The sequence below is a fragment of the Eubalaena glacialis genome, chromosome 13 (assembly GCF_028564815.1).
Source record: "Eubalaena glacialis isolate mEubGla1 chromosome 13, mEubGla1.1.hap2.+ XY, whole genome shotgun sequence".
Classification (NCBI taxonomy): Eukaryota; Metazoa; Chordata; class Mammalia; order Artiodactyla; family Balaenidae; genus Eubalaena; species Eubalaena glacialis.
The window spans coordinates 16902009-16928837 of record NC_083728.1 but is presented as its reverse complement, the minus strand read 5'-3'; the positions used below and the strand labels follow the sequence as shown (position 1 = coordinate 16928837).

Below are 26829 nucleotides of genomic sequence, written 5' to 3'. Positions count from 1 at the left end.
ACCAGCCCCTGAAGAGCAGGTCTTGGTGCCCAGATGCTCAGAAAGCATTTGTTCGCCCATTCGTACATCCATTTAACATGCCCTGCAGTGGGCCTGACCAGGTGTGATGGGGGGGGGGTCTGGCTAACTCAGATTGAAACAAGGATGGAGCTGGCCCATGGCATGGTAGGAGCCCAGAAGATACCTGGGATGAAGGGTGGGAAGGGAAGGGCCTTTCAAGGCAGGAGGGGTGAGAAGTAGCTGGGGACATCACCAGGAACAAAGTTTGAGCTGCCTCTTCCATTGGATTTTGGAGTTTGTGGAATCAAAAATTCCTCTCCCGATTTGGTGAGTGCCACCTTTTCCTTTTCTCCATTAATGATATTGAAAAGATAACCAGTTGGGATCTCCAGTTGCCCTCCTTTTGTAGAAGAAAGGACAGCAAAAAATGAGAAAGGACATCGTCACAGATGTAAGGGCAAACACACACACGCATTATAGGTGACAGGGATTTTGAATGGAGAAACACAACATTCATGGCATTTTCCCGCCGTCCCTGGGGAGATAGTCTTTGTGATGGGAGTTGGCTGAGTTGGGGGTGGGGCTTGTTACAGTTGACAGGGCTGCACCCAACTGAGCCGAGAGAGAGTGGGAGGCCTGACCTCTTCTGGCGCCGATTCATCACAGTCATTGTTGCAAATCTGGCTGCGTGCACGTGTGTCCCAGAAATGGAAGCCACGCCACTCTCTCAGGCCTGCTTTCCCTGGCTCGGAATATCCCAGGTCAACTGAGAGAGACCAAGAAACAGGAGCTTCTGTGCCCCGTGTGTGATCTTCACTTTCTGCACACTGGGTCTAAAAGCAGGCAGTCACAGGCCCCCAGTCTGCTGGGAAGGCTTTGGAGCCAGCCAGCCATTGAGGAAATAGCTATTGAGTGCCCGCTGTGTACCAGGGGCTGGGTTAGGTACCGGTTGCAAATCTCAGCTCTGCCTCAAATACAATCTGTGACATTGGGCAAGCTTTTTGAGCCTGGCAAGTCTCAGTCTCCTCATCCATAAAATGGGGACACTGATACCTGCTTTTCTGTGTTGTGATGATTTTGTGTGTGTGTGTGTGTGTGAGAGAGCATATCTGTGTATGACCTGGGGAGCTCTCCCCTTGTGCTTGTAGCCAGAGGCTCTGTGTTCTGGTTCTCTTCTTAGGGAGCTTGAATGCACGGCCGCAGTCTGCTTTGCAGCCCTGGCTGATATGAATTTCTCTGTCTCTGGTCACATCCATGGGCTCTTGACAGGGAGAGGAGTAAATGACAGGGGCTTACTCGCTGTCTTGAAACAGAACTGACTCTAATTTTTAACACTTCCTGAACAGCTTACTGAATACCAGTCACCAGCGTTGTATAATACAACTGGGATCTCAACACAAAAGCCAGCTAGTAAACCAGTGTCTGCTGAGAGCCCTGTGTTGGGGAGAAAGGCCTTGGAAGAGAGGAGGGAGTGGTCTTGGAAGGGAGGGTGTGGCTGGAGTATCACCACCCCCACCCCCATCCCCGCACATCTCCCAAACCTGGAGAACAGAAGCTGAACCCAGGTTTAACACTTGGCTTTGAGTCCTGGCTCTACTCTGCGCTCGCTGTGTGATCTCCGGCAGGTCACCTTACCTCTCTGAGCCAGAGTTTCCTCTCCTACAAAATGATGGATTGTTAGGAGGATTAAACAAGATCTATCAAGCACTTTGTTGGTGCTCAGTAAATAAAAATACTCATCTCTCTTGAGGAAGGGACCCTGCAGAGCCTTTGACAGGGTGTGGCACACAGCAGGCACCCACTGAATATTTACAGAAAGAACGAAGGTGCCCAGGGAGTGGGAAACCGCAGTTGCAAGTATGTACCCTGCTCTTGTAATTGCTTTGTGATCTAGGGCAAGTTCTTCACCTGTTTTGGTCTCTGATACCTTCAGAGAAATAATTCAGGCTGGTCCCAGCAGCCCCTACTGTTTTACTCCTTGTTGGAAATCAGGGTTGTGTGGGGACCCTCCAGAGGAGGATGAACTGCATGTTTGAAATTAATTTCCTTCCCATCATTAGCGGCACCCGTAACGACTCTTTCCCTGCTGCCTCGTGCATCCACAAACCAGTAATTAATGAAATTGGGAGCAGAAGCAGGGATGCAGGGTTTCCCGAGGAGGCGGCTTGGGCACAGCTGGGCTGTCCCTGTGGCACCCACTGTGATTGCCTCAGGGGCCCGAGGGCTGCCCAGGAGTCGCCACCTCTGTCTAGCCAGGAGGCCTGGCAAATGTTCACATGTGTGAACAACAGCAAACGAAGTCCTGAACTATCATAGACGGGGAGTGGATTCCCCAGCTTCTCTCAGACCCTGCGGTGACATTTTCCAGGGAGGGTGTGAGGGCTTCCCCGCCGTCGGGTGTCTGTGGAGATGGGTATTGGAATGGGAATCAGGGGCCTGGGTGGGCAGGCTTCGCTCTCGTGATTTCTGGCCATGAGACTCGCGGCAACATTCTTACCTTCTGCGGGTCTTAACTTGCTATGCAGACCAGTTGGGGCCAGGGGAACGGATGCCCCTTAAGGATGGGGGAATAGTGTAGAAAGGCAGCTTTGATTTGCACGTCCTCACCCCAGAGTGTTCACCTGAAGGAGACGGTGGCTCGAAATGGTCCTTATCTCGGTTCACGTGCCCCCAACCCCAGACTTGCCCTTCCCCATCACGCCATCTTGGTAAACATCATGACTGTACACTCCTTGGCTTAAGTCATCCCTGACCCCTCTGTCTGCCGTACTCCCTGCTGGTTGTGTCTTCAGGGTACAACCACGTCTCCCTGCTTCACTCTTACCTGTGGTTGGGTGACACTGGAGCCTCTACCCAGGCCTCCCTGCCTCCGCCTTCCCTCTTAGAGTCTGCTCTGCTCACAGCCCCCAGCGGGATCTCCGGGAACCAATCCCCTGCTTGAAGCCTTGGTCACTTGTACCCACTGGATCTGTTTCAAAATCCTTCATATGCCTGCTTGGGGGCGGGGGCACCTGTCGGATCTCAGGTTTTGCAGTCAGAGCTAGCCTCTGTCTCCTCCCTCCTGGGCAGAATCACTGCCCTGCTGCTGCCTAAAGCCCCTCCCCTGCTAACCAAACTATCATGCTTCTCGGTTTTGTACACCCAGACCCTTTTGTCCAGAATATGTTTTCTCTACCCCTCGAGCTGCTGCTTATTCTTGCAGACAGAGTTGTGGCATCACTGCTTTCTAGAAGCCCTCTCTGATTGCCACCTCATCCCACCCCCAACAGACTGAGCCAAGGGCCCCTTCTCTGTGCCCTTCCCATCGGTGCTGTGATGCTCGGAGGGGACTGAAGCCATGTATGATGCACCTTTATCCTCATGCCTTCTGGAAGGCTGGATAGCACAGACTATCTGCTTGGGAAACATTACTTTAGATAGTAAATGCGAAGAATCCTTTGCAAATTAACAGCCTTCAGACCTAGACAGACTGGATCAGAATCCTCAGCCTGTGGTTTGATTTGGCTGTGTGACCTCAGAAAGCCACAACCTCTCTGAGCTTTGAGGGTCAAGAGGATTGACAAGATGACACCTATAACAAATTCCCTCTTCTTTCCCACTTGCTGGACAGTAAATGTCCCCAAAGGCACTTGGAACATTTCAGTGGCCACTCCCCATTTCTCCGAGCAGGGTAAGCCTAAAGAGGGGCCAGGCCCAGAGCAGCCCCCAATCCCGTACACAGAGGAGCCCTGCATCGAACCCCAAACAGGAGCAAACAGGAGCAGCCATTGGGGCAACCTGAGATGCAGAAGCCACAGGAAGAAGCCACAGGCCAAGCGGATGTCAGCTGCTCTGGGGCCCCATGTGGTTCCTCGGATGTGCCGAGCTATGCAGCCCTCACGCCTGCCCTTGCCTGCTCCTCCAACCACAGCATCAGATAAAGCAGGCGGAAAAAGTGCTGCCTTCCTCTCTCTGGGGAGGGGTAATCTCAGTGCCATCTGTGGGGCACACTCTGTCGCCTGTTACCTCTCTGGCTGCTCCTCCTCTCCCCCCTCGCTTGCTCTGCCCACCTTAGTGGTCTCCACCGGCACACTCCAACCTTAGGGCCTTTGCACGGGCTGTCTCTCCCCCACCTACCTGCCCAGCTCACTCGCTCACCTCTTTCCAGTCTTTGCTCGACTATCACTTTCTCAGTGAGGCCCACCGTGACCACCCTGTTTAAACTCGCATACCCTCCACCTCACCACTCCTGATTCATCTCACCTGCCCAACCTTTTCTTCTTTCCATATAAGACTTAGAACCGTCCAACATACTAAGTAAATGACTTACTACGTTTATCGTTTATTTTCTGTCTCTAATGCAAAAGGGAAGCTCCGAGGATCTTTGGTCACTCCTGTATCTCAGGGGCCTGGAATAGTGTCTGGCACCAAGCACATACTCAATAAATATTCCTTCAGGAAGTGGATGCATGAGAGAGGGGATAAGAACCAGCCCAGCAATGAGAAGAGGGTCAGGATGGGTATTTTGGATTCTTGTTCCATGTATATGCACACATGCCCTCAGCCACTTTTTGAGCCTCTCAATGTTCGGGACAGGGCTGGCCCGGGGTAAGTGCTCATCAGTGGTTGTAGGAAGGAGGGGGGGACTAAGTAATGCCAGTGGAACAGAGACCTTGGCGTATTCTGCGAGTTGTTGAGTTGGCAGGAGAGTAGAGGTCCAGTGGGAGATGGTGAGGGATGGCACTGGAGAAATCAGGAGCCAGACCAAGCAGGACCTCAGGACCAAGGGAAAGAGGTGAGTCTTTATCCTGAGGACTGTGGGGAACCTTTAAAGGATTTTGAGCGGAGGAGTGACTTGTGTATGGATGATTTAGGACTGGGTTCCCCTGGTTTGTGATTAGGTGGGAAAACCCAGGCTTTGCTCTTCTACTTTCCAAGAGTCAGCTGTCTGCCAGACAGCCCTTGGTTATGCTTTTCACAAGGTTTCTCATGAACCCATTGTGTAGATGAGCAAACTGAGACTCAGAGAATGGAGTCCTATGGAATCCATCTTCCATGTGGCAGCCTGAGTCATCTTTTAAAATAGAAATCAGAGCACGTTGCTTCTCTGCAAAAACTCTCCAGTGGCTTCCCATTTGAGATAAAATCCAAGTCCCCACCATGACCCCAGGGCCCCACATGCTTTGGCCCCTGCCGACTGCTCTGATCTCATCCTTGCTCCTGCCCCTCTGCTTACCGTGTTCCAGCCACATTATGCCTCCCCTCATGCCAGAGCTTTCTGCTGGCTGACCCCAGGGACTTTGCACTTGCTAGCCGCCCCCCCGCCCACTTATGACGTGGCAGGGCCCTTCTCCTCCTTCAGGGCTCCCTCAGTTAAACTGTCACCTCGAGAGAGAGACCTTTTCATGTACTCTGTGTTTCTCTCCATCTTCTATCTCTGCACTCTGTTTGCGTCACAGCATTTGTCACAGTTGTAGACACTTTTGTGTGTTTGTTTGTCACCTGCCTCCTCCAGGGGACTCTGAGGCCTTCGGGGGCTAGGACCATGTCTGTGGTGGATTCAGGGAGCTCTGGGCTTGTGGGGACGGCTGATGCTCCCAGGCCTGCCTGAGGAGACAGACACCTTGCAGGGACCCAATTCCTGTTGCACCTGGTCTTGACCCGCTCCCAGTGCACCTGGTCTTGACCTGCTCCCAGTGCTGCCCACATTCCCTGTAATGGTAAATGCTCTGCCTGGCATTTCGGCAGCCTGGTGGATCCATGTGTACCTGTGGAAAGATGTCAGCTGAGTCATCTAATAGCTGTGAGACCTTGGGCAGTTTCCTTTATGTTTCTGAGCCTCAGTTTCCTCATCTGTAAAATGGGCATACAGAGGGACAGTGTCCCAACAAGGGCCTAGCGCATGTGTGCCCAGTGCTTGATTCAGCTCTAAACTCCCTTATCTGAAATCCAAAAGGCTCTGCAACCAGCAGTTATCTTGTAAATATGCTGCAAACTCATTCGGCCCCCAAGCCTGATCTAAACTAACAGATATAAGTTTCACTTAGCCCTCTTGTGTGAACATTCATAGGATTCACTGCAGAAATATGAATGTGTTTTAACTGCAGGTGTTGTCCCAGACCCCACAGAGGCTACTACCTAATTTGTGGAATCTTCACTTTCTCACTTTTATGAAATCCAAACAGATTCTGAATTCTGAAACTCCCTGGGTTCTGGCTAAGGGGCTGTGGACCTGGGTGTGTGAGTTGCTGCTGAAGACCCTCCTGGGGTCTGGGAGGGTCCACAGGGGCCTTTGACAGCCGCGGCAGAGCCAGAAACCTCGTTTCTTCTTGGTTTCTTAGCAGCCAGTGTCTTTTTAGTCACCTGGGGTTAAGTTGGGTTTTGTTGGCTGAGGGGCCAAGGTTAAGGCTTGGGCAGGGTAAGCTCCGGTGCTCAAGCATTTCCGGTTTGAATTTAAAAGGGGAAATTTTTTTTTCTTATGAATCATCAGAAAAAGAAATCAGAAGGAAGTGTGTGACCAAGGAGAGGAAATTAGGGTTTGCAAACTGCGTGAGTCACCCCCTTTCTGACTCTTGGGTGATCCCTTGCTCTTGGCAGTTTTCATTCATCTCTGAGACTCTTAGTTCTGAATTCTGGAAAATATACTGGAGACTGTCGTGGTTTTATTCTGGCTTCAACCCTGCTTCCCTTTCTAACCATCAATATAAATTTCTATGTTTGAATCACTGCCACACTCTTTTACTTATTATTGCTTTAGCAAGTGTTTCTTCCCTGCTCAGAGTCCTGCTTCTGGGCTCCACCCCTGGATCACCACAGAAGCTTCTGCCTGGCTTCCTAGACAGGCTCCAGTCTTACTTTCCCCCATCCATTCTTCACCTGAAGCTAAGAAGCCAGTTTCTAAAATGCAGCCCACAATCTGGGCTTTGGTCTCAACCTTCCACCCCCACCTTGTGTAGCCCTGAAAAGCCCCATCGTGATAAGGTCCTATTTGCCTTTGCAGCTCAGCTCTCACTGCCTCCCCTAAGTAAGTGGCTCCTCCTCTCCAGCCCTCTGTCCTTGGCAAATGCTGTTCCCACCAGCCTGCCTGTCCTGTCCATCTGGTGCCTTCTCCCTCACCTGGCTAATTCTGCTCAGCCTGCAGGTAGATTGGCTTAGAAGCCACCTCCTCTGAGAAGTCTCTAGGCTCCCATGAACTCTGGCTCCCAGTGCACTTATCACCCACTTATAGTTCCTGGTCCTGTCCTCTTCACTGCACCAGATGCTCAGGAGGACAAAGACTGTATCCTGTCCATCACTGGTACCATCCCCAGCTCTCGGAACAGAAAGCTGTTTCAAGCAAGACTGGGTGGACTCGAGACAGATGAGCAGTGTGGTGAGGGGGTGACTCTTGAGGCAGCAGGCAGGGGTCTTGGGTACTCATCTACCCTGCTTCGGGCTGGCTATCTGCCTGGCGGTGGCTGCCATATTCCTTTCCAGAAGGCTGGAAACTGTTTTCCATGTCAGCAATGGGGGGAAGTATCCCAGTTTCATTATAGTTGGCGTGTTTCATGTACATTTCTCCCATTTCCATAGAATCAAGGGTACATTTTTTCCTATGTATTTGTCTCTTGGTAGATTGCCTCCTGTGTGTGACTTTCCTGTTTGTGTCCTGTGTCTTTTCCTCTGTCGGCATCTTGCTCTCTTTAATTTGACTGAGGCATTTCTGCATCGTATTTATTAACTGTCTCATAGTTGGTGCTGATATTTTCTTAGTCCGATGTCCTTTTCATTTTGGTTTTATTATGCTTCCTTCTACAGAAGATATTAATGCGTATATATTTGAATCTGTCAATCTCCCTTCCTCCGTGATTGCTTCAAGGGCTGAGGAAGTTATCCTGCCACCAGAGATCTGATAAACATTCTGTTCTGTTTTCTGATATTTCCCTATAACATGACTTTTTAGACTTAACTCTTGAATCTGTTTAGAGTACATTTTGGTAGGTGGCTTGCAATGGGTATCTAGTCCAGTGTTCCTAAGTAGGAACAGGATAACCCTGTTATCCCCATTCTGTTTATGAAATAATTGGTCTTTGTCTCTTTGTTTCCAAAAGGAGAGACAAAATAGAGTAGTTGTTATGGGCAGGAGCTCGCAGAGTTAAGATTCTGGCTTTGCCACTTTCTAGCCATGTAACCTTTGAGCACGCTGCTTACATCGAGCTTTTCTCCTCTGTAAAAGGGGGTCGTATCATCTCCCTTGTAGGCTCATTGCAAAGATTGAGTGAAATATCTTAAGTAAATCACGTCACGTGATGCCTGGCATAGAGTAAGTGCCCTCCTTAACCATAATGTGTTTCCGTACAGAGTTGGGTCTAATTCTCTACCTTCTCTTCTGTTTCATTGATTTAAAGTTCTCCTTTGACATCCCTGCCCCACTGCTTTAATTATTTAACTGTTGCTTCACAGAATGTTTTATCTCTGGCCAAACTAGATGACACCTCCCCAATTACTCATCTGTTAGGAATATTGCTTCAAACTCTCACTGTTTTTTTTCGGTGAATATTGAGTCTTCCCGTGCACTCTGCGCTATAGCCCACCTCACACCTACACACACACACCAGTTTTCTCACCCTCCCAGCTGCCTCGCCTCCCAGCTCTCTGATCACTCTGGCCCCTCTACCTGGCAGGTGTGTATCAACTGTCTCACCTGGCCTATCTCTACCTAATGCCTCATCACCCCAGCTGTCATTAGTGCTGGTGTCTGTACTGCCTCTGGGCCCCAAGCTTCCCTGGGGATCGTTTCTGTGTCCCTGGTACCTTCAGAGCCTGGCACATGGCCAGTTACATCATAGATTCTCAGATCAGGGATTGGGGAAGGCGGGGATGCCGCCACCATCTTGGATTTTGAGGCTAACTGGTCTTTGTTATCTTCTGGAGGCACAGGCTCGGGGACCCCAGTACTGTGGTGGTTTTAACCGTTGGCATGCTGTGGCCAGTCACTGGGGGCTGTCTGCCAGCCCTGGCCTCCGTTTCCCCAGTGGGATAATGGGAAGGAGTCTAAGAGCCTATCAGCCCTGAGGTTCTATAATTTATCTTAAACTGGGTGGCTTGGCAGTGAAGATGAATTTGAAGAACTCATTGGCATGTGCTCTGCCTTGGAGTGGGGTTTGCTCTCTCTCTCTCTATCTCTCTCTCTCTCTCTCTCTCTCTCTCTCTGTGTCCAGGAAGAAGGTCCAGACCCAGAGGTCCTAACTGCCCTCCTGGCTTCTGCGCTGCAGGGCCCCCAGGGAGAGCCCAGACCTAGGGCGTAGGGCTTCCGTAGTGAAGAACAGAGGAGTGGACCTCAGCCTAGGCAAATGGCAGGGGCGATAGGGGAATCCAGCCTCTCTAGGGCACCTCGGTGTGCCCGCACACTGACAGGAGGCACGCACAGCCCTGCCAGTCCCATTCCCATTTTACAGGAGAGGCATCTGAGAATCAGAGAGGTGAGGTTCCTGCCCCAGCCACATGGCCACACAGCCACACAGCAGCTAAGTGCAGAGCCTAGGCTTCCAAAACTGGTCTGCTCCAGTGTTCTCTCAGCTCCCAAGTCCAAGGGCTGATTTCAATACAGCGCTAAAAAATATAGTAGCAGTGTTTACAAATATCATTTCCTGTGTTGTCTGGTACCGACAGAAGGAAGTGAACTTGGTACTTTGTCTATGTTAGGTTTTGGGGTTAGAGGCATAAGTGTCAAGTTCAGGTGACCTAGAAAACCTTTCTAGGTCAAATTACGATTTCAAAAGATTTTGTTTTCTTTTCCTTTCTTTCTTTTTTTTTTTTTTTAACCGCCCCACGATTGAACGCTGTCGTTGACATATTTCCCTTCCAACAATACCAGCCCTTTGTGGCATGATTGAGGGCTTGTTTTGTAGCACTGGGGAGAAAATATCTTCCAAATCATCTGCTTCTCATTGTCTCAGTCACCCTCACTCCCCCAAGCCACAGTCCCCACAACATACACTCATGTGGCTTTTAGTTAATTGTCTTTGGCAAGGATCAGTTTTGGGACTTGTTCCCAACCGCTCGGATGATAGATAATTGTCAAGCACAAATACTGGCCACTCTGGGCAGCCTGAGGCTCTAGACCGCTGACCGCAGCCCAGCCTCTGGGCAGAAGGCTGCGGGTGGATAGCTCTGTGCCTTCGTGAGTAAGTAGCAGGGCAAGGCCACGGAAGTAGCACAGCCCAGTCGTGAGAGCGTCAGCTCTGGAGGTGGACATCCTGGGTTTGAATCCTGACTCCACCACTTACTAGCTGTGTGGCCTTGGGCAAGCTGCTTAACCTCACTTGACCTCAGTTTCCTCATCTGTAAAATGGGAGCCTTAGAAGCAGTAACTCACCTTGTAGGTTGGTTGTAAGGATTATATGAGTTAAAACTCGTAAATCGATTAAACGAGTGCCTGACATATCGTAAGCAGGCTGTAAATGTTGCACGGATTAGTTAAAATGAATAAATGATCATAGCTGTAGTGGATGCTGTTGTAAGTCACCCAGATCCCTCCCCGATTAAGACACTCATTCTTCCAGCTGTGGAGAGTGTTGGCTGCTGCCACTCGCAGCTGAGTCTCTGGGTATTGCCTTTGGTGGAAGGAGGGACCTTGTCCAAGGTTATCAGTCACCCTCCTCCAGGACAGCCTGGACCCAATGGCTGGCCTGCTTGGGAATGCAGTGGCTCCTGCCTCAATTTAGGACATCTCTACAGAGCCATCCCAGCTCCAGAGTCTCCTTGGGACAGGCTGAGGCCTCTGTTGGTGACCGCATCACAGTTAACTTGCCCTCTGTCCACCTGCTTCCCTCGCTCTGCTGTTGTGCTCCCCAATAAACTTCGAACTGGCAGATTTCACTCTGAGTCTGTTTCCAGGGAACCTGCCCTAAAACAACAGGTAACCATCAGCTGTGAACGGACCTTGATAACCATCTTAAAACACACACTTATTTTCCTTGCTTATTTTTCCAGAAGCTCTGTGAGGCGTGGCCTCAGAGTTCTCCGCGATCCCTCATCCCCATCTCTGGGTGGGCGCCATTTGTACACTCTAGACGTGGCTTGGTGAGCTCCCTGTGTTCCGAGGGTCCTGGCTGAACATTTGAACGTGCATCGGTGGCTTCAGGGCCACTCTTCAGGTGGGAAGAGAAGGGTCTAGCTGCTGAACAAACCACAAAACTTAAAACTGACTGAACTACAAAGGGCCCAGAGAGCCTCGCCCATTCAACCGTTCCACGTACAAATGGGGAGATTGAGGCCGGAGAGCGGAAGGCCTTGTTCGAGGCCACACAGTGAGTGGATACCTCTCCTCCCCACCCTTGGAGCAGAGGATGCTATGGGGAAACAGCGGGGCAGTCTGGTCTTAGGAGCCAGACATGTGGCAGTTGGTAACAGCATTATAGGGTCCAATAAATGCTTCCATAGCTTCCCCCAAGCAGAGGGGCAGTCAGCTGGATCCAGGAGTGGGTATCAACAATGGCTTCCTGGAGTGGAACAGCGCGGGAGTGATTGGGAGTTAACCGCAAGAAACAGAACAAGAAGGGAGATTCAGGTGGAGAGTACAGAGCCGCAGAGGCCAAGGTGTGTGGGAGAGTGTGGTCCATGCTGGGATCTCAGGACATCTCGAAAAGGCAGAACAGGGGAGGACTGTGAGAGAGGAGTGGAAGGCCAGCCTAGACAGTCAGGTTTGGCAGGATGTAGGTTTTTAAGTGCTTTGAATGCTACAGTAAAGAATTTAGACTTTTCCCCCAGTGGGGAGATGGACCTTGACGGAGAATGACCTGGGCAGAACCAGACAGGCGGCTTATCTGTCACGATCCCCACTGGCCCCTCACTGCCTGATCAAGTCTGTGCTTGGTCCATCGTTGTGGAATAAATGAGTGGACAGATGAAGGAATGGAAGGTGCTGGAGAAAGATGGCGGCAGTTCAGGGGGAGAAGGGTGGGAGCAGGGACAGCTGCTGATGGGGGAGGGTTTATCATTCAGAGCTGGGAGTGTGGGTCACCCTTCCCCACCCTAGAGAGGCCCACTGGCTCCAGCTTAGACGAGACTCTGACGTACTGGGGGTGCAGGCGGGACCAGCTGAGAATATGCGCGTTGGCATCTCCAGCAGCAGAAGGCTGGTGGACGGCCATCAAAGTCTTGATCAGTCTGATCTGATGGGGTCCTGGTCCTGCTCTTGGACCGACCACACCCTGACCCACTTCTCGGGCCCCAGCTCCTTCCAGCCACAGGCAGCGTTGGCAGCCCCCTTGGAACCATTCCCCCTCACAGCGGCCAAATGAAAATGTTTGTTGAAAACAACATGTGCATAATTAAAGCTTAATGAGTGCTTGTCTGTTTGGAATGTGCAATTAGATTTATAATCGGGGATGGGAGCAAGCTCCAAATGGCTTTAAATGGAGCTGAGAGAGAGGATAATTTTTGCCATAAATCTGCAGTAATGCAGACGGTGTGTAAGCTGCCACCAGTGGTAGAATCACAGGCCTGCCAGGCCATGCTGTGCCCTCTGAGAGACCCTGCCCATCAGGATGTCTTGGCAGCTGCTGGGGGGCTCAGTATTGGTCTTTGAGGTGGATCTGCTCTGGGTTGGAGCTGGAGTTTCACCATGTCTTCCTGTCTCTGAGCTCTGTGATCTGAGGTGACAATGGGGAACTGAGGAATTGGTGCAGTCCAGCTGCCCTGGTCCCCAGGTGTATTGGCCGGGCAAGGAAACCTACGTCATCACCATGTCACCTCTGGTCTGGGATGTGGCTCCACACTTTGTCCTCTGCTGTATCCCAGCACTTAGAACTTAACATTTGTTGAGTGAATGAATGCCTCTGTACCAGCTGCTTGCCTGAAAAATCACTCTCCCTCTATGGGCCTCAGTTTCCCCATATCTCTCGTGGAGAATTGGATTCAGCTATTGCTATGTCCAAGATTCTGGATCTGGAGCAGATAGTGGCTGGGACAGCATCTCTGCCAGAACTGTCCAATAGAAGTATAATGCAAACCACTTACATAATTTCAAATTCTTTAGTAGTCGCATTTTAAAAAGTAAAAAGAAACAGGTGAAGTTAATTTTAATAATATATTTTAGTTAACTCCATCTACCCAAAATGTTATCATTTCAGCATGTAATCAATATAAATATACCAATGAGGCATTTTGTATTCTTCTGTTGCTGTTGTTCTAGGTCTTTGAGACCTGGTATGTGTTTTACATGTAAACACCTGTCAGTTTGGACCAGCCGTATTCCAAGTGCTCAGTGGCCACCACGCTGGACAGGCCAGGTCTAGAAGGAGGATGGTTAGAGCGAGCTGGGAAGGCCCTGCTTCCTTGTCTATAAAACGGGGGCAATGATTCCCACCTCTTGGAGGAGCCAGGTGCCTGGTAGCACTCTGCCACTGAAGTTGCATTGATCACTGTCTTTTTACATTACCTTCCAATATTTTTAATTGATAAAACACGTGGCACCATCCAAGCCAGCTCTGGTCAGTGGTGGGGAAGCAGGTCCTGCAGTGGCTACAACACTGGGCTTGCTCCCGAGGCCCACAGCCCCTCTGGCAGACCATGCCCAAGGCATTATCTCCCCTTCCTGGTAGACGAGGCCCCTGGCCCAGAATCACGAGGTTACCTGCTCTGGTTCACACAGCTTGGAAACAGTGGAGGTGGGAAGCCAGTGTGGTCTTTTGGGGGTCCAGCAGCCTGGACTGCAGACTCAGCTTGGGCACGTCTTGGCTGTGTGGCCTTGGGCAGATCCCCTAACCTCTCTGGGCCTCAATCAGAGCTCTGGATTTCTTGGTGGGCAGAATAAGAATGTGCGTCACGTCTGGCAAAGCACTGATAAAGAGAAAAACTTGTTTTTGGAGAGAAATTGATATTTGACATTTAGGAACAAAGCGCGAATGTCATCATCATAGAAAAAATTAGCCCCTAGTTGGACTGTCTTACAAAGATTTTAATTTACAAATTTTATTTCAAATTACATATGGTGGGTGGAGGCATAAGGGGTTTTTCCCACACTTAGGACCTCACAGGTTTGCATGAAGCCCCACTCAGTTTCTTCATCTACAGAAGGGAGGCAGTTATAGCAAGCTTCTAGGGTTGTTGTAAGGTTTAAATAGTAATATAAGTAATAGCTAACAATTTTGAGTGCTTTCTCTGTACCAGGCAAAGTTCTAAGCACATAAATTAATTTATTTAATCCAAGTGATAGTCATGCCCATTTTCCGGATGAGGAAACTGAGACATAGTAACTTAGTTAAAAAGTTGCACAGCTTGAAAAGCAAGCACATGATTTAGACCCAGGCAGCTTGGCACCAGAGCCCACGTTTGTAACCACTGTGCTGTCATCCTTCTTTGAGTGATGGTGGACCTGGAGTTAAGCATACGGGGTCTGGTCAGAGTTTGAGCCTGAGGCCCTGTCCCTGTCCTGCTCCATCTGTACAGCGCCTCTCTGCCCCTCCCCCATGATCTCCCTGGTGTGATGTGTATCTCTCTGTGAGACTTCCACATAAAACCGCACTCTCGGCAGGGCCCAGGGTGCAGCTGCCACGTTTGCTGCCTCTATACTTTTGAACTGTTTTATCTGTGCAGAACGAGTGTTCTCACGGCCCACTGTGGGGGCAGGCGGGAGCTGTGTAGGCTGCTTTGATTGTTTCCTCTTTAGATCTCCATGAGGCATATCTCTTGGTGTCTGCAACTGGCCGGGCTGAGGACTGTGCATCTTTGGTCTTTGATCTGTGTCTCTGTGCAGAGGGGAGGGACAGCAGCTTCTACAGAACAACTGTTGCTTTGGTACCTGACATCAAGGGCAGATTCGGAACTGACTGGGTAGCTTTGGGCAAGCTCCCCAACCACCCTGCGCCTTGCCTTGCTCACGTCTACAATGGGGCTGGTCATGAAGCCTTGGGAATTCTGGGGCTTTCCAGTGAGATGACCAGGCACAGCTCTGGGATGAGGTCTGGAATAGAGTAGGTACCCACTGGCCTGTGCTCACAGCAGCCTCAGATGTCATGTTCCCTGCTCTTTGCCTGGCCAACTCCTATATGTTCTCCATCATGGGGCTTCCAAGTTATCCTTTTCAGGATACTTCTCTTGAAAGGCCCTTCTCCCTTCTTTCACTCCTCTGTGATAACTTGATCCTACCATTGTCACATTTGTCAAAGATGAGGCCATCATTTTATATCAGAAACAAGATGTTGAATTCATTGCTGTACCTTGCAAAGCTAGTCTGTCCAAATCAAGCAAGAGCTGAGTTTTGTAGGGTTTGGGGAAGCATGGAGTCCAGGGATGGGGGTACTTTCAGAAGCAGGAGGTTCTGGGAAAGGCTGACCCCCAGCTGTGGACATGTAGCTATTGGAGCGAGGCTGTTATTGATCGCTTGACTTTCAGAGTCTGGGTGGGTACAAAACTGTCACTGACCAATTGAGATGAGCATCAGACAAGGTTTGTGGTTACTTGTTCCTGTTGTGGGACTATGGCCAAAGAACGGCCTGTCTTCCTTTCTCAGATTTGGAGAATAGGAACGTTTTATTCGCCCAAGCTTCTCCAAAGGACTGGGGGCTCCTTGAGGAGCTGTGTCATTATCATTACAGTATGGCTGGTGTCTGTACAATGTCAGGCACATGGTAAACAATCGCTAGATACCAGTCAACGAACAATGACAGTTGCCCCTTCTGTGACCTCAGAATCCCTTTGCTTTTACCTCTGTTCAGTGCCTTGTGACAAGGTTTATTTACGGTAAACCGCCGATGCTGGGAGTGTGGTACTCAGTACATTGTAGGTGCTTGGTGCCTGATATAAGGGCATTGACTGATTTCATTTTACCTCAGCATATTTAAATTAGGTCTTAGATCTAGGAGTGGGAATGAATGAGGGAAAGACATGAGAGGGACGGGGTCAGAGTGAAAGGGCTCACCTTGAACGGGAGGGAGACACTTCACCTATTTAGACTAAAGGAAAGGAGGTCAGGATGGGTGTGATATTAATAATGTGGAGGAGGGGAGAGAGTTGAGGGAGTATCTGATGGTCTCAGAGACATAGGAGATACAGTCCTCTGCAAGACTGAGGGGCATTGGGGCTGATGAGGGGATAATAGTTTAGCATATAATAATAAAAGATAACATTTATTAAACACTTATCAAAAGTCATTACCATTATTAAGTATTATGTTACAGGTATTAACTCATATCTGATATCTGATAACAGATATCAAAAACCTTATGAGGCAGTAATAATTAACTGCCATCATTACCATTTTACAGGTGAGGAAACTAAGGCAAAGAGAAGTTAAATCCAAGGTCACATACAGCTAAGTAAGTGGTGGAACTGATACTCCTATTCAAGAATCAATGCTGTTGCCCAGTATATCACACTATACATGGAAGTTGAATTAAGTCCAAAGCTGGCTTGAGATGGGGGCTTTAAGATTGGGCCCAAGAATACGGATTTATAGAAGCAAGCAGGACTGTTAAGGTTGGAGTGCATAGCCAGAAAAAAAAAAAAAAAAAAAGACCTAGGAAGAGTTGGACTTCAGTGGATTGAGAAAGGGAGGAGGAGGGTGCCCCAGGCTGATGATGGGGCAATGTGTGCAAAGGCAAGGGTGCTGGAGGTTCCTGCAGCCTTGAGGGATGCTGTGGGAGCTGAGTCTCAGGGCTGGGTGTCATGGAGGGTCCTGGATGCCAGAGTCAATGATGTGGAGTCACTGCAGGGTTTTGATCTGAGCAGTGAAATGATTGCTGAAAGATTGCTAGTGATAGCCAGGGTGAAAGATGGGTTGGGTTGGAATAAGCTGAGCAGAAAGCTTCTGCTGGTGATTGGATCAGGAGGATGTAGGATGGAAGGGGTCCAGAGTCACCCCAGAGGTACTGACAGTGTACTCTGTAGAGGTGACATCTCTCATGATGGCAGACCGCCAGAGAAAGAGCAGGCTTCTACACGTGTTGTGAGTTCAGTGTTGGGTGTGTTGAACTTGAGGTGCTCATGGACCAAATGGGGGAAATGTTCAGGGGAAATGGTGCATTGCAATCTGGAGGTAACTTGGCTGAAGGTGAGTGTTTGAAAGTCAGTGACATGTTGCAACCCTAAGAAGCCATGGCATCATCCAACGAAAGTGTGACTCGAGGAGGAAATACCTATCTATCCACCCACCATTCAGCCCATTCCATTAGCGCAGGCATCCCACACACCCATTCCAGCCATCTGTTTATCTCATCCACCATCCTAATCATCTTCCCGTCACACCCGTCTCTTCATACTGACCCAGCCATCCCATCTCATTCATCGATCTGCTCATCCCTCCCATCCCAGCCACCCACCTGCCCATCCATCCATTCATCCCACCTTCTAATTCCATCTGTCCAACCATTGAGTCATTTCTTTGTCCACTGACCCATCTATCCCACTCATTCCCTAAACCACTCATCTCCCCACCCCCGCTTCCATCCATCATCCATCCATCCGTCCACTCATCCGTCCATTGCACCCATACACCTACCCGCCATCCATCCACTCATCTTATCCATCCCAACTATTTACTTCTCTATTCACCACCAGCCACCTGTGACTTTTGAGCACTCAAAATGTGGCTAAGTCTAAACTGAGACGTACTGTAACGTAAAATACATACTAGATTTCAAAGACAGTATCAAAAAAAGACTGTAAACCATCTCATTTACAATTTTCCTATTGATCACATGTTGAAACCAATATTGTTAATATATTGGGTTAAATAAATATGTCTTTAAAATTAATTTCACCAGTTTATACTTTCTTTTTTAACTTTATTTATATTTTATTTATTTATTTTTAAATTTATTTTTAATTTTTAAAAAAATTTTGGCCATACCACGCAGTGCGGCATGTGGGATCTTAGCTCCCCGACCAGGGATCAAACCCGCGCCCCCTGCATTGGAAACGTGGAGTCTTTTTTTTTTTTTTTTTAGTTTTTATTGGGGTATAGTTGCTTTACAATGTTGTGTTAGTTTCTACTGTACAGAAAAATGAATCAGCTGTATGTATACATATATCCCCTCTTTTTTGGATTTCCTTCCCATTTAGGTCACCACAGAGCACTGAGTAGAGTTCCCTGTGCTTTATAGTAGGTTCTCATTAGTTACCTATTTTATACATAGTATCAGTAGTGTATATATGTCAATCCCCATCTCCCAGTTCATCCCACCCACCCCCCTTGGTATCCATACGTTTGTTCTCTACGTCTGTGTCTCTATTTCTGCTTTGCAAATAAGATCATCTATAACATTTGTTTAGATTCCACATATATGCGTTAATATACGATATATGTTTTTCTCTTTCTGACTTACTCCACTCTGTATGACAGTCTCTAGGTCCATCCACATCTCTACAAATGACCCAATTTCATTCCTTTTTATGGCTGAGTAATATTCCAGGAAGCGTGGAGACTTAAGCACTGGACGGCCAGGGAAGTCCCTTTTTTTTTTTTTTTTTTTTAACTGTGGCTACTAGAAAATTTTATATTACACATGTGGCTTGCTTTATATTTCTATGGGACTGTGCTGATTTGTACCATCCATCACCCATCCATCCATCCATGCATCCATCCATCCCATCCTTCATTCCCTCCCTTCCTTCCATCCATTCATCTACCCAGTTACCACATTTGTCCATGCCACAGATGTTTAATTTCCACCTCCTGTGAATCAGTGGCTCTGTGGGTCATCAGAATAAGGAAACGGAGGCTTCGAGCAGTTACGGAGCTTGCCCAAGGGGCACAGATGGAACTAGCATCATCCGACTCGCTAAAATCAGGGCGTCTCACCTTTCACCTTGGCTGCCTATTTGCTAAGTTTGCTTAAAGATAGAAAAGGGATCTATCCTTTTCTTTGTGCATGTGTGTGTGTGGGGGGGGGGGCCGGTGGCTGTTGGACTAGAGGACCAGCTGCCCCTCTCACCAAGGGGGACCACACGTTGTGGGGAGAGACAGACCCTTCAGAAGCCTCTCCTTGGTGGCCGTCATGAAAGGGTTATCCCCACACATTCGCTATTTGCAAAAATGGATTCTTTCAGATTCCCAAACTCATTTCCATGACAAAACTCTTGGGAAGAGAAGATGAAGGGCTGGCTTTCGCAGAACAATCTTCCAGCTGTAATGACGACTGAAGATGGCGCTGGGAAAAAGGAATTATAATTAGAATATGAAATGGGGAAAATTAATCTATTCCAGTCAGTGGTAAGAGATGTTCTCCTGGCATTTCATGGAAATTCTTAGGCCGTTGTTCCCCACCCTCCTGAAACACACACACACTTTTTTTTTTTTCACATTTTAAAGCGTGTGGAAGGTTGTGTGGTGTGAAAAAAGATTTTTGACTGAGGGACTGAGAAACTGAAATACGCACAGAATTTAAGTTCTTCCTTGTCTTTGTGTGTCTCTGCATGCGCGGGTCATATGTGCTTGTGTGCACGTTTCTCTGAGTTATATACGTATTCAATTGCAGATGGGTGGGGTACTTACTCTCATCTGGGCATCCCCTCCCTTCCATGTGTGCAGGCTCTGGCGGTTGTGTACCAGCCCCGTCAAGGGTCTGTGCCGTGTACACTGACGCTTGTACTCTGGACGTCTTTGTCTGCGATGGTTGGTGCTACCCATGCGTGTGGTGTGTGTGTAACTGAGTGCTGTCTTGAACACTCTGTTGTGTGTGCCGTGGGCCCCCGCCAGTCTGTGATGCATATGTTGTCGCCATGCTTGGGCACACTGTGTGTCGTATACCTTTGTGTGACGCTCACTCAGCGTCACCGCTGTGCCGTGGGTGTCCATGTGGGCGTTTTCAGTCTGTTTGGTGCACGTGGAGGAGAAGGTGGCTCTTCAGTGTCTAGGCTTTGTGACTTCTCCCCTTGGCACGCAGGTTCTTTCCTCCAGAAAGCCCCCCACCCCAAGAGGAGGGCTGAGGGGGTAAGTCTCAGGCCTTAGGGCCCTGGGGGCCAAGCCAGGGGAAGCCTGGGAGGTTGCGGAGGCCCCTTCCCTCCTTCCTGCCCCCTACAAGGGCTCAGAGGTGGTGGAACGCTGGACAGAGGTGGGCAGAGAAGAGACACCACCCACCCAACCACCACCTCGGGGCCTCTGTTCATAGCCGCTCAGTAGCCGAGTCCTGTGCTCCAGGACACCATGCGAGGCGCCCAGGGGCGACCCGATGGAGGCTGACCCAGGCCCTGCCTTGGGAACCTCTGCCAACTTCTCAGATTTTCCTTGAAGCAGGAAGCAAGCTTCGCTCTGGCATGTGGCTGCTCTTTCTTGGTTGAATAAACAAGTGAATGCTGAAGCCCGCTTGAGGGGGCTCTGATGACCTCACGGGGACCCGCTGCTCAACCTCTGCACTACCCCCGGCACACGTGCCTCAAAATCCAGGGTCCCTGTCCCTCCCCAGCGCCATTCCCCACCACTCACTGCGGGGAGCTCCTCCCGCTGCGAAGCACGAGCACGCACACATGGAGCACCTAGTATGTGCCAGGCCCCGGCAAATGATTGGCTATGTGTGTGTGTGGCGGGGGGGAGGTGTGCAGCCAGGCCGTGATCCCTGCCGCCGAGGAGTTTACAGCCTCGTGGGAGAGGCCAAGCCCAGGAAGCAAACAGACCACTCTGCAGTGCAGTGTCACCCTAACTGCGTGGTCTTGGGCAACTGTTTATCCTCTCGACCTGTTTCCTTGGTTTGAAACACTGGTTGTCGTGAGGGTTAAATGAGCTCTTTCATGGAAAGCATTTTGCTCGGTGCCAAGCATATTCATTCATTCACCGAATATTTGTTCATTGCCTGCTGTGCATGTCGGGGGAGAGAGTGGACCGGGGTGGCTTCGTTCTAGCCAGCATTTAATAAATGGGATATTGCACAGAGTTTGGGGGACATCTTTCCCTCTGCTCCTTTAATACATGTCCCTGTACTTTTAATCTATACCATACTGTTTGATGACTATTGCTTTATAAAATGTTCCAAATACCTGGTTAAATTTCGTCCCCCTCCACTTCCCATCATTCTTTCTTTTAGAACATACATATAAATTACGTGTGATTTTTCAAAAGGTCTTACTTTTATCGAAGAATATGTAGCCGTGGTGACACGTCTGATAAGTACCCAGGAGCTTTTGTTGAGAGCACTTTACCCTGCCTAAGTCGTAGTCCCGTTCCTGACGCCAGTCTGTGTCAGGTGTTGTGGGATTTGGAGATGACCAGGACACAGTTCCAGCCTCCATGCTGCTCCCATTCTGGGGCAAAAGACAGATATGGAGACAATCTATGTTGTTAGAGGGACAGCCAAAGGAGGTGAAAGCATGACAGGCCTCTTGGAGGAGGTGTTTCTGAGCAGAGCCTTGAAGCCTGAGCTCCGGGGGTACAGTGTGGTAGATGGAGCCTTGCATTTGGGGTCATGCCCAGACTCTAGGCATGGCATGGCCTTTTCTTTTGCAAATCCAGCAGTCACCAAAGGACTCTGCCCATCCTTGTGTTGGGAAGGCACTTGGGTATAAACCCTAATCCCACTACCCCCATGGAAAGATTGGCCTGGTAAAAGACAATGTGAGTGATGTAGTGGCTGTTTCATTCATTCATTCATTCATTCAACAAGCATTTATTGAGTATCTGCTCTGTGTCAAGCAGTATTCTAGGTATTTGGGAGGCATCAGTGTACAGACAAAGACCCCGACCTCAAGTCCCCTCCGTTTTCGTAGGGGAAATCCAACTGTAAGCAATGAACGTGGTAAATAAGTAAATTATGTAGAAAGCTAGAAGGTAAAGGGGCTGTGGAACGATGAACAGGGGCAAGCAGGGCAAGGGAGTCGGGGGTAGTGGGCTTCAGAGCCCACAGAGGTAGGAGGCTGGCATCTGAGCCGGTTGTTAGGAAAACCTCTCAGAGCGAAGAGGGTCTGGATGAACTGATGATTGCAGGATTGTGGACTTTTCCAACCTCCATGAGGGCTGCTTGGTGATGTCCATCCAAAGTACAGACGCACACACGGTTGGATGCCGTGAGTATACAGACTAATCCTACAGATAGACTCACACCCATGCAAAATGATGGATGTACAAAAATATTCACGGGAGCAATGTGGAAATAGCAAAAGCCTGGAAACAACTCAATTGCCCACATGCTTAGCTAGTTAAATATATATGTTACAGGCGTACTGTGGCATACTAGGTACCAGAAAGCAAAATTATGTCCTGACATAAAACACTTTCCAGGATGTGTTGCTAGGAGAAAAATAAGGTGCAAAATGGTGTGTATAGTATGCTGTCATTTATGTGAAAGCAATGACTCTAATGTATATACAGGGACTATCTCTGAAAGGATGTATAGGAAGCTGGTAGATGCAGCTGTTGTCTCTGGAGAGGGGCGGTGAATGCCTGGGAGGTGGGGGGAGGCGACTTTTCACTCTGTTGCTTTTTGTACTTTGGGAATTTTGAACCATATGAATATAACCTAATAAAAGGGTTTTTTTCAATTACAGTAAACTGGCCAGCTGCTCTTGGTGCCCCCCCTCCCCCAGATCCCTTTACTGTCCAGCACAGCTTACTCCCATCTGCTGTGAGCACTGGCTAAAAATGGCTCACAGCTGGCACAATTCTCTGGAGAACTGTCCTTGGCCAAATGGGGGCCACCCTTCTCAGGTTATGACTCCTTCTGTCCCTTAAGGGCAGCCCACAGCCAATGACTGATGTACATGGGCTACAAAAGTGCAGCCTCTTGCTTCATGCTGGGACTAAGTCTGTGGTACCATCCATGCCCCAGAGCTTGTGGTGGGATCAGGCTACAGCGACTCTCCAGCTGGGACCACATCCTTGCTTAGCTCCTTCCCCTGTCCTATCCTGATCCCTCCCTCCCTTACAGGTTATTTCTAAAGAGCACTTCCCAAAGATCACATGCATTTGAACCCTTGTCTCAGGCTCTGCTTCTAGAGAACCCGACCCAAGACACTTGTCTCAAGCGAAGGGAACTGGAATTGAGCCAAGTGCTTTGCACGTTTCAGTGCAGCATCCCCTGGAGAGAGGACTACGGTCGTTATCCCCATTTGACAGATGTGGCACCTCAGAAGTTCAGACACCAGCTCAAGATCACACATCAGGGAAAAGGGGAGCCAGTGGCCCCAGAGCCCCTGCTTCTCCTGCTACACCTGCTCCCTCTTGCAGACAAATCTTCCCAACTCCAGCCTTGGCAGCTGCTCAGAACACAGGGTGTAGTTCCTGTACATGGTTTTTACCACAGTCCTCACTGCCTAAGGGTCAAAGGTGAGGGGGCAGAGCCACTTGGGATGGTAAGACCCAAAGGATGGGTCGGGGGCAGGCTGTCCTGATCCCAAGGCTCTGGAGACCTTGGCCTCTCTCCAGCTTGTGGAATTCCAGCTCTAGCTGAGAGCCTGATGTCATTTTGGCCAGGAGAAATATTTGCATACTTCCAGAGATGGGGAGCTCAGTATCTGACAAGGCAACCTGACACATCTATGGACAAGGTATAAAGGGCAGAAAGGTTTTCCTCTCTGCATCCTAAGTGTGATGAACCCAAGCCATCAGAGGTCACAGAATAAGGACTGCTTCTTCTACCCTAGAGGGAGTCCTACTGAAATGGGGACTGGGCATCTTGGGCTCAGTCTTTGCTTCTCCAGGCTCCAGAGTCTTTACCCCTCAGTGCTTTTAGTCCCCTGACCTCCTCTGGCTTCTGCTGGGCCCTTCTTGAGAACATTTTCATCAGAGCTGCCTCTCTTTCTCTGTTCCAGTTTGATGGTGAGAGTGCCTACGTGGGGATGAGTGACGGAAACCCAGAGCTCCTATCAACCAGCCAGGTGGGTGCCCCGTCCTCCCTGTCCAGCCTTGGGCTGGCTGGAGCCAAGCTGCTCCCGGGGTGGGATGGGAGGGGTGCAGAGCAGAAGGCTCAGCCCACTATTGTCCTCTCTTAGAATGATCAAGAATATCAGCTGAGTCTCCCTCAACTGGGCAATCAAACTGGGACTGTAGTGTTTTCTGTACATCAACTACCTGGCTACTGTTGGCTTACAATGGGCATCACTGAAAACTTGATAAAACTCGAAATGTGTTGTCTGCACTCTCCATGCACAGAGGGGAAGTTTTCAGCAGCAACGAATAGAGATGTCACATGCTCTCTGGTGCTGCCTGCCTCTCGTCACCACACAGCACCCATGGGGGCAGATGTTGGTGTGGAGGTGCTCACACCCACGTATCAGCATTCGGGGCTCTCCTGCCCACCTGGAGTTGTCTAATGCCGCTGGGGAGGGTTGTGGACATGGTGAAAAGGGAGGAGAGCAGAGGCTTTCCGTGCAGCTTTTCTTGGTGGTGAAGGGGGCTGAGTCATCCCCGGGCAAGACTGTCCCCAGCTCCAGCCCAGCCCCTTGGGAGTCCCAGATGCCAGTTGGACAGATTTGCCACTGAGAGCCCGGTCTCTGGAAATTAAGGTTTCTCTCAGCTGGGAGCATCCTCGCTAGAGACTCAGATGCCAGAGAGGGTCCTCACTATAGTCTGGGACCCCATGGAGGGTCCCACAAACATCCTGGAAGATGCTTCCCTAAAGCAGTGGTGCCTGCTGGGTGGCAGCAGCTCAGGGTGCTGGATGGAGGGCAGAGGGGTTTCATAGCTGCTGAGAAACTTGGGGAGCTGGAGGACAAGCCTGTCCCTGGAGCTGCTGTCCCCCGCCTCTGGCTATGTAGTCGTGGAGGTCATGGCAGTCCAAGTTGGGTGGCTGGGACCACATTTTCCAGCTGGGGAAACAGAAGCCTATTAATTCACAAACATTTATGTGCCCTACTCTGTGAGAGGTACTGTGGGGGACACAGATGAGAGAGACATGGGCTTGTGGCCCTTAGGGAACACTGCCGGTGAGGGAAGATACTGTTGTCATCCCAGCGTGGTGTGGAAGCTCCTCTGTTACAGGGCGCTGCAGCCCCCTCCTCTGCCACTGCAGGGGTGTGCCTGTGGACCCGCCAGGCCATACCCCTTCTATGGCCTGTGACTGTGTGAGCACCAGGGGGGCTGCTGAAAAGCTGCCTGTATATTGCTCTGACTTGTGCCAAGCTGCAAGAACTGGGGAGCCAGACTCCAGTCCTGGAAATGCTCATTTTGGAAGAGATCACAGAAGTCACTGAATTGTCCCTAATCCACTTGGAAGTGTGATTGTCTCAAAAGACCAGAGTTTACTCCCGAACACCTTATCCGAGCCCTTTCACAATGTTTCAACTGCATTTTGCTAACATCCTGAGCCCTGGCTCTCAGAACCGTGCTATGCTGGAGTCGACACTGGCTCAGTCCCTAGTGGAGAGGGTTGGTACTGTGCTTCCACCAAGAAGGGCGAGTGGGACTCAGTGGGGCTCCGCGTCTGCTCTAGGCTTGGGCAGAGGGGGGCACAGTCCTTTGCAGGGTAGCTGGAGAACAAATAAATGTCCCCCCGCCAAGTTGCTAACAGTAGCTTCATCTGTTCACCCAACACTCGACAGTTTGCCCTTTTCTCAGTGGTTATTTCAACTGACCTTCACGACCGCTTTGAGAAGTACCATGAAGAAGTAAGACAGTATTGTTAACCCCATTTCATAGATGAGGCAACTGAGGCTCAAGGATGTTGACTGACTCAGCCAGGGAGCAGTACAGATGGAATTTGAACCTGCAGGGCTGGGACTCAAAGCTCCACACACCTTGCTGTGTCTGTGGAGAGCTCCGTTCCCACCTCAAGGCTGCCACCAACTTGCTTCAGCCTAAATGTCACTTCCTTAGAGAGCTCTTGGTGACCCCCAAATCCAAATTAGGTCCCTTCTCTGTAATTCTGTCTCATGGTACCATGTCCTTTTAGTTCACAGCGTTTGTCACTGTGGTTGTCTGCTTTTTTGTGGGATGACTTGAATAACATCCGGTTTCTACCCTAGACTGTGGCCTCCCTGAGAGCAGGATCTGGTCTCTCTTATGCACTGTTGTGCCCCCCTGTTGGGCCGTAATGCCTGGCACAAAGGAGGCACTCAGGAAATACTTATGTAATGAATGCATTTCCTTAACAGTGTAACGAGGTGGTTGGACTCCCTAAGGGTCCTTCCAAGTCTCTTGTGCTGTCACTCAGAGAGTCTCCCTAACTTAGAACTTTATAGAGAAGATATCAGGATTCTCTGAGTCCACGTGGTGGCACAAGCCAACCTTGATGTGAGCAGACTTAGAAATTACAATCTAGACTTATTATAGTGTATCAGTTAGCTTTTGCTGCATAACATGCACCTCCAAAAATTAGTGGCTTAAAACAATAAATATTTATCTAGTTCATGATTCCATGGCTTGGCAATTTGGTTGAGTTCAGCTGGGTGGCTCTTCTGGTCATGGCTAGGATCATTTAAGTGGCAGCAGTCAGCAGCCAGGTAGGCTGTGGGCTGATTGGTATGGAGGATTCCGTTCTATGCCACATGGTCTCTTGTGCTCCAGCAGGCTAGCCTGAATTTGTTCACATGGTGGGAAAGGGGCTCCCAGAGCAGCAAGAGCCAAAGCTGCAAGACCTCTTGAGGTCTAGGCTTCCAATTGGCATATGACTACTTCTAACATATTCTAGAATGTGGTCAAAACAAGTCAAAGGGCCAGTCTAGAGTCAGGGAATGGGGAAGTAGACTCTGTTGATGGGAGGCGCTGCAAAGCAGTGTGGTCTTTTAACAAACTATCACATATGGGAAGCATGTGCCACGTAGTTCACGCTGATTTTGCTGAAGAGTAAGACTCCTCTGGGACCTGCAGCTCCCGTGGCTTGGAGGGGCTCCACTGGCCTCTAGCTTTTTTTTTTTTTAATTATTGAAGTATAGTTGATTTACAACGTTGTGTTAGTTTCAGGTATACAGCAAAGTGATTCAGTTATTTTATATATATAAATA

General features: G+C 49.6%; 1 protein-coding gene across 2 annotated transcripts in view; it reads left to right on the top strand.

Moving 5' to 3' along the window:
• The window catches only part of TOX2 (TOX high mobility group box family member 2), a 135087-nt gene that overhangs the window by 30372 nt on the left and 77886 nt on the right, over positions 1-26829 (top strand). For both annotated transcript variants that reach the window (XM_061208928.1, XM_061208929.1), the window contains exon 2: positions 23701-23766. In XM_061208928.1, the coding sequence (XP_061064911.1) occupies positions 23701-23766 (66 nt within the window). The remainder of the gene's footprint in view (positions 1-23700; positions 23767-26829) is intronic.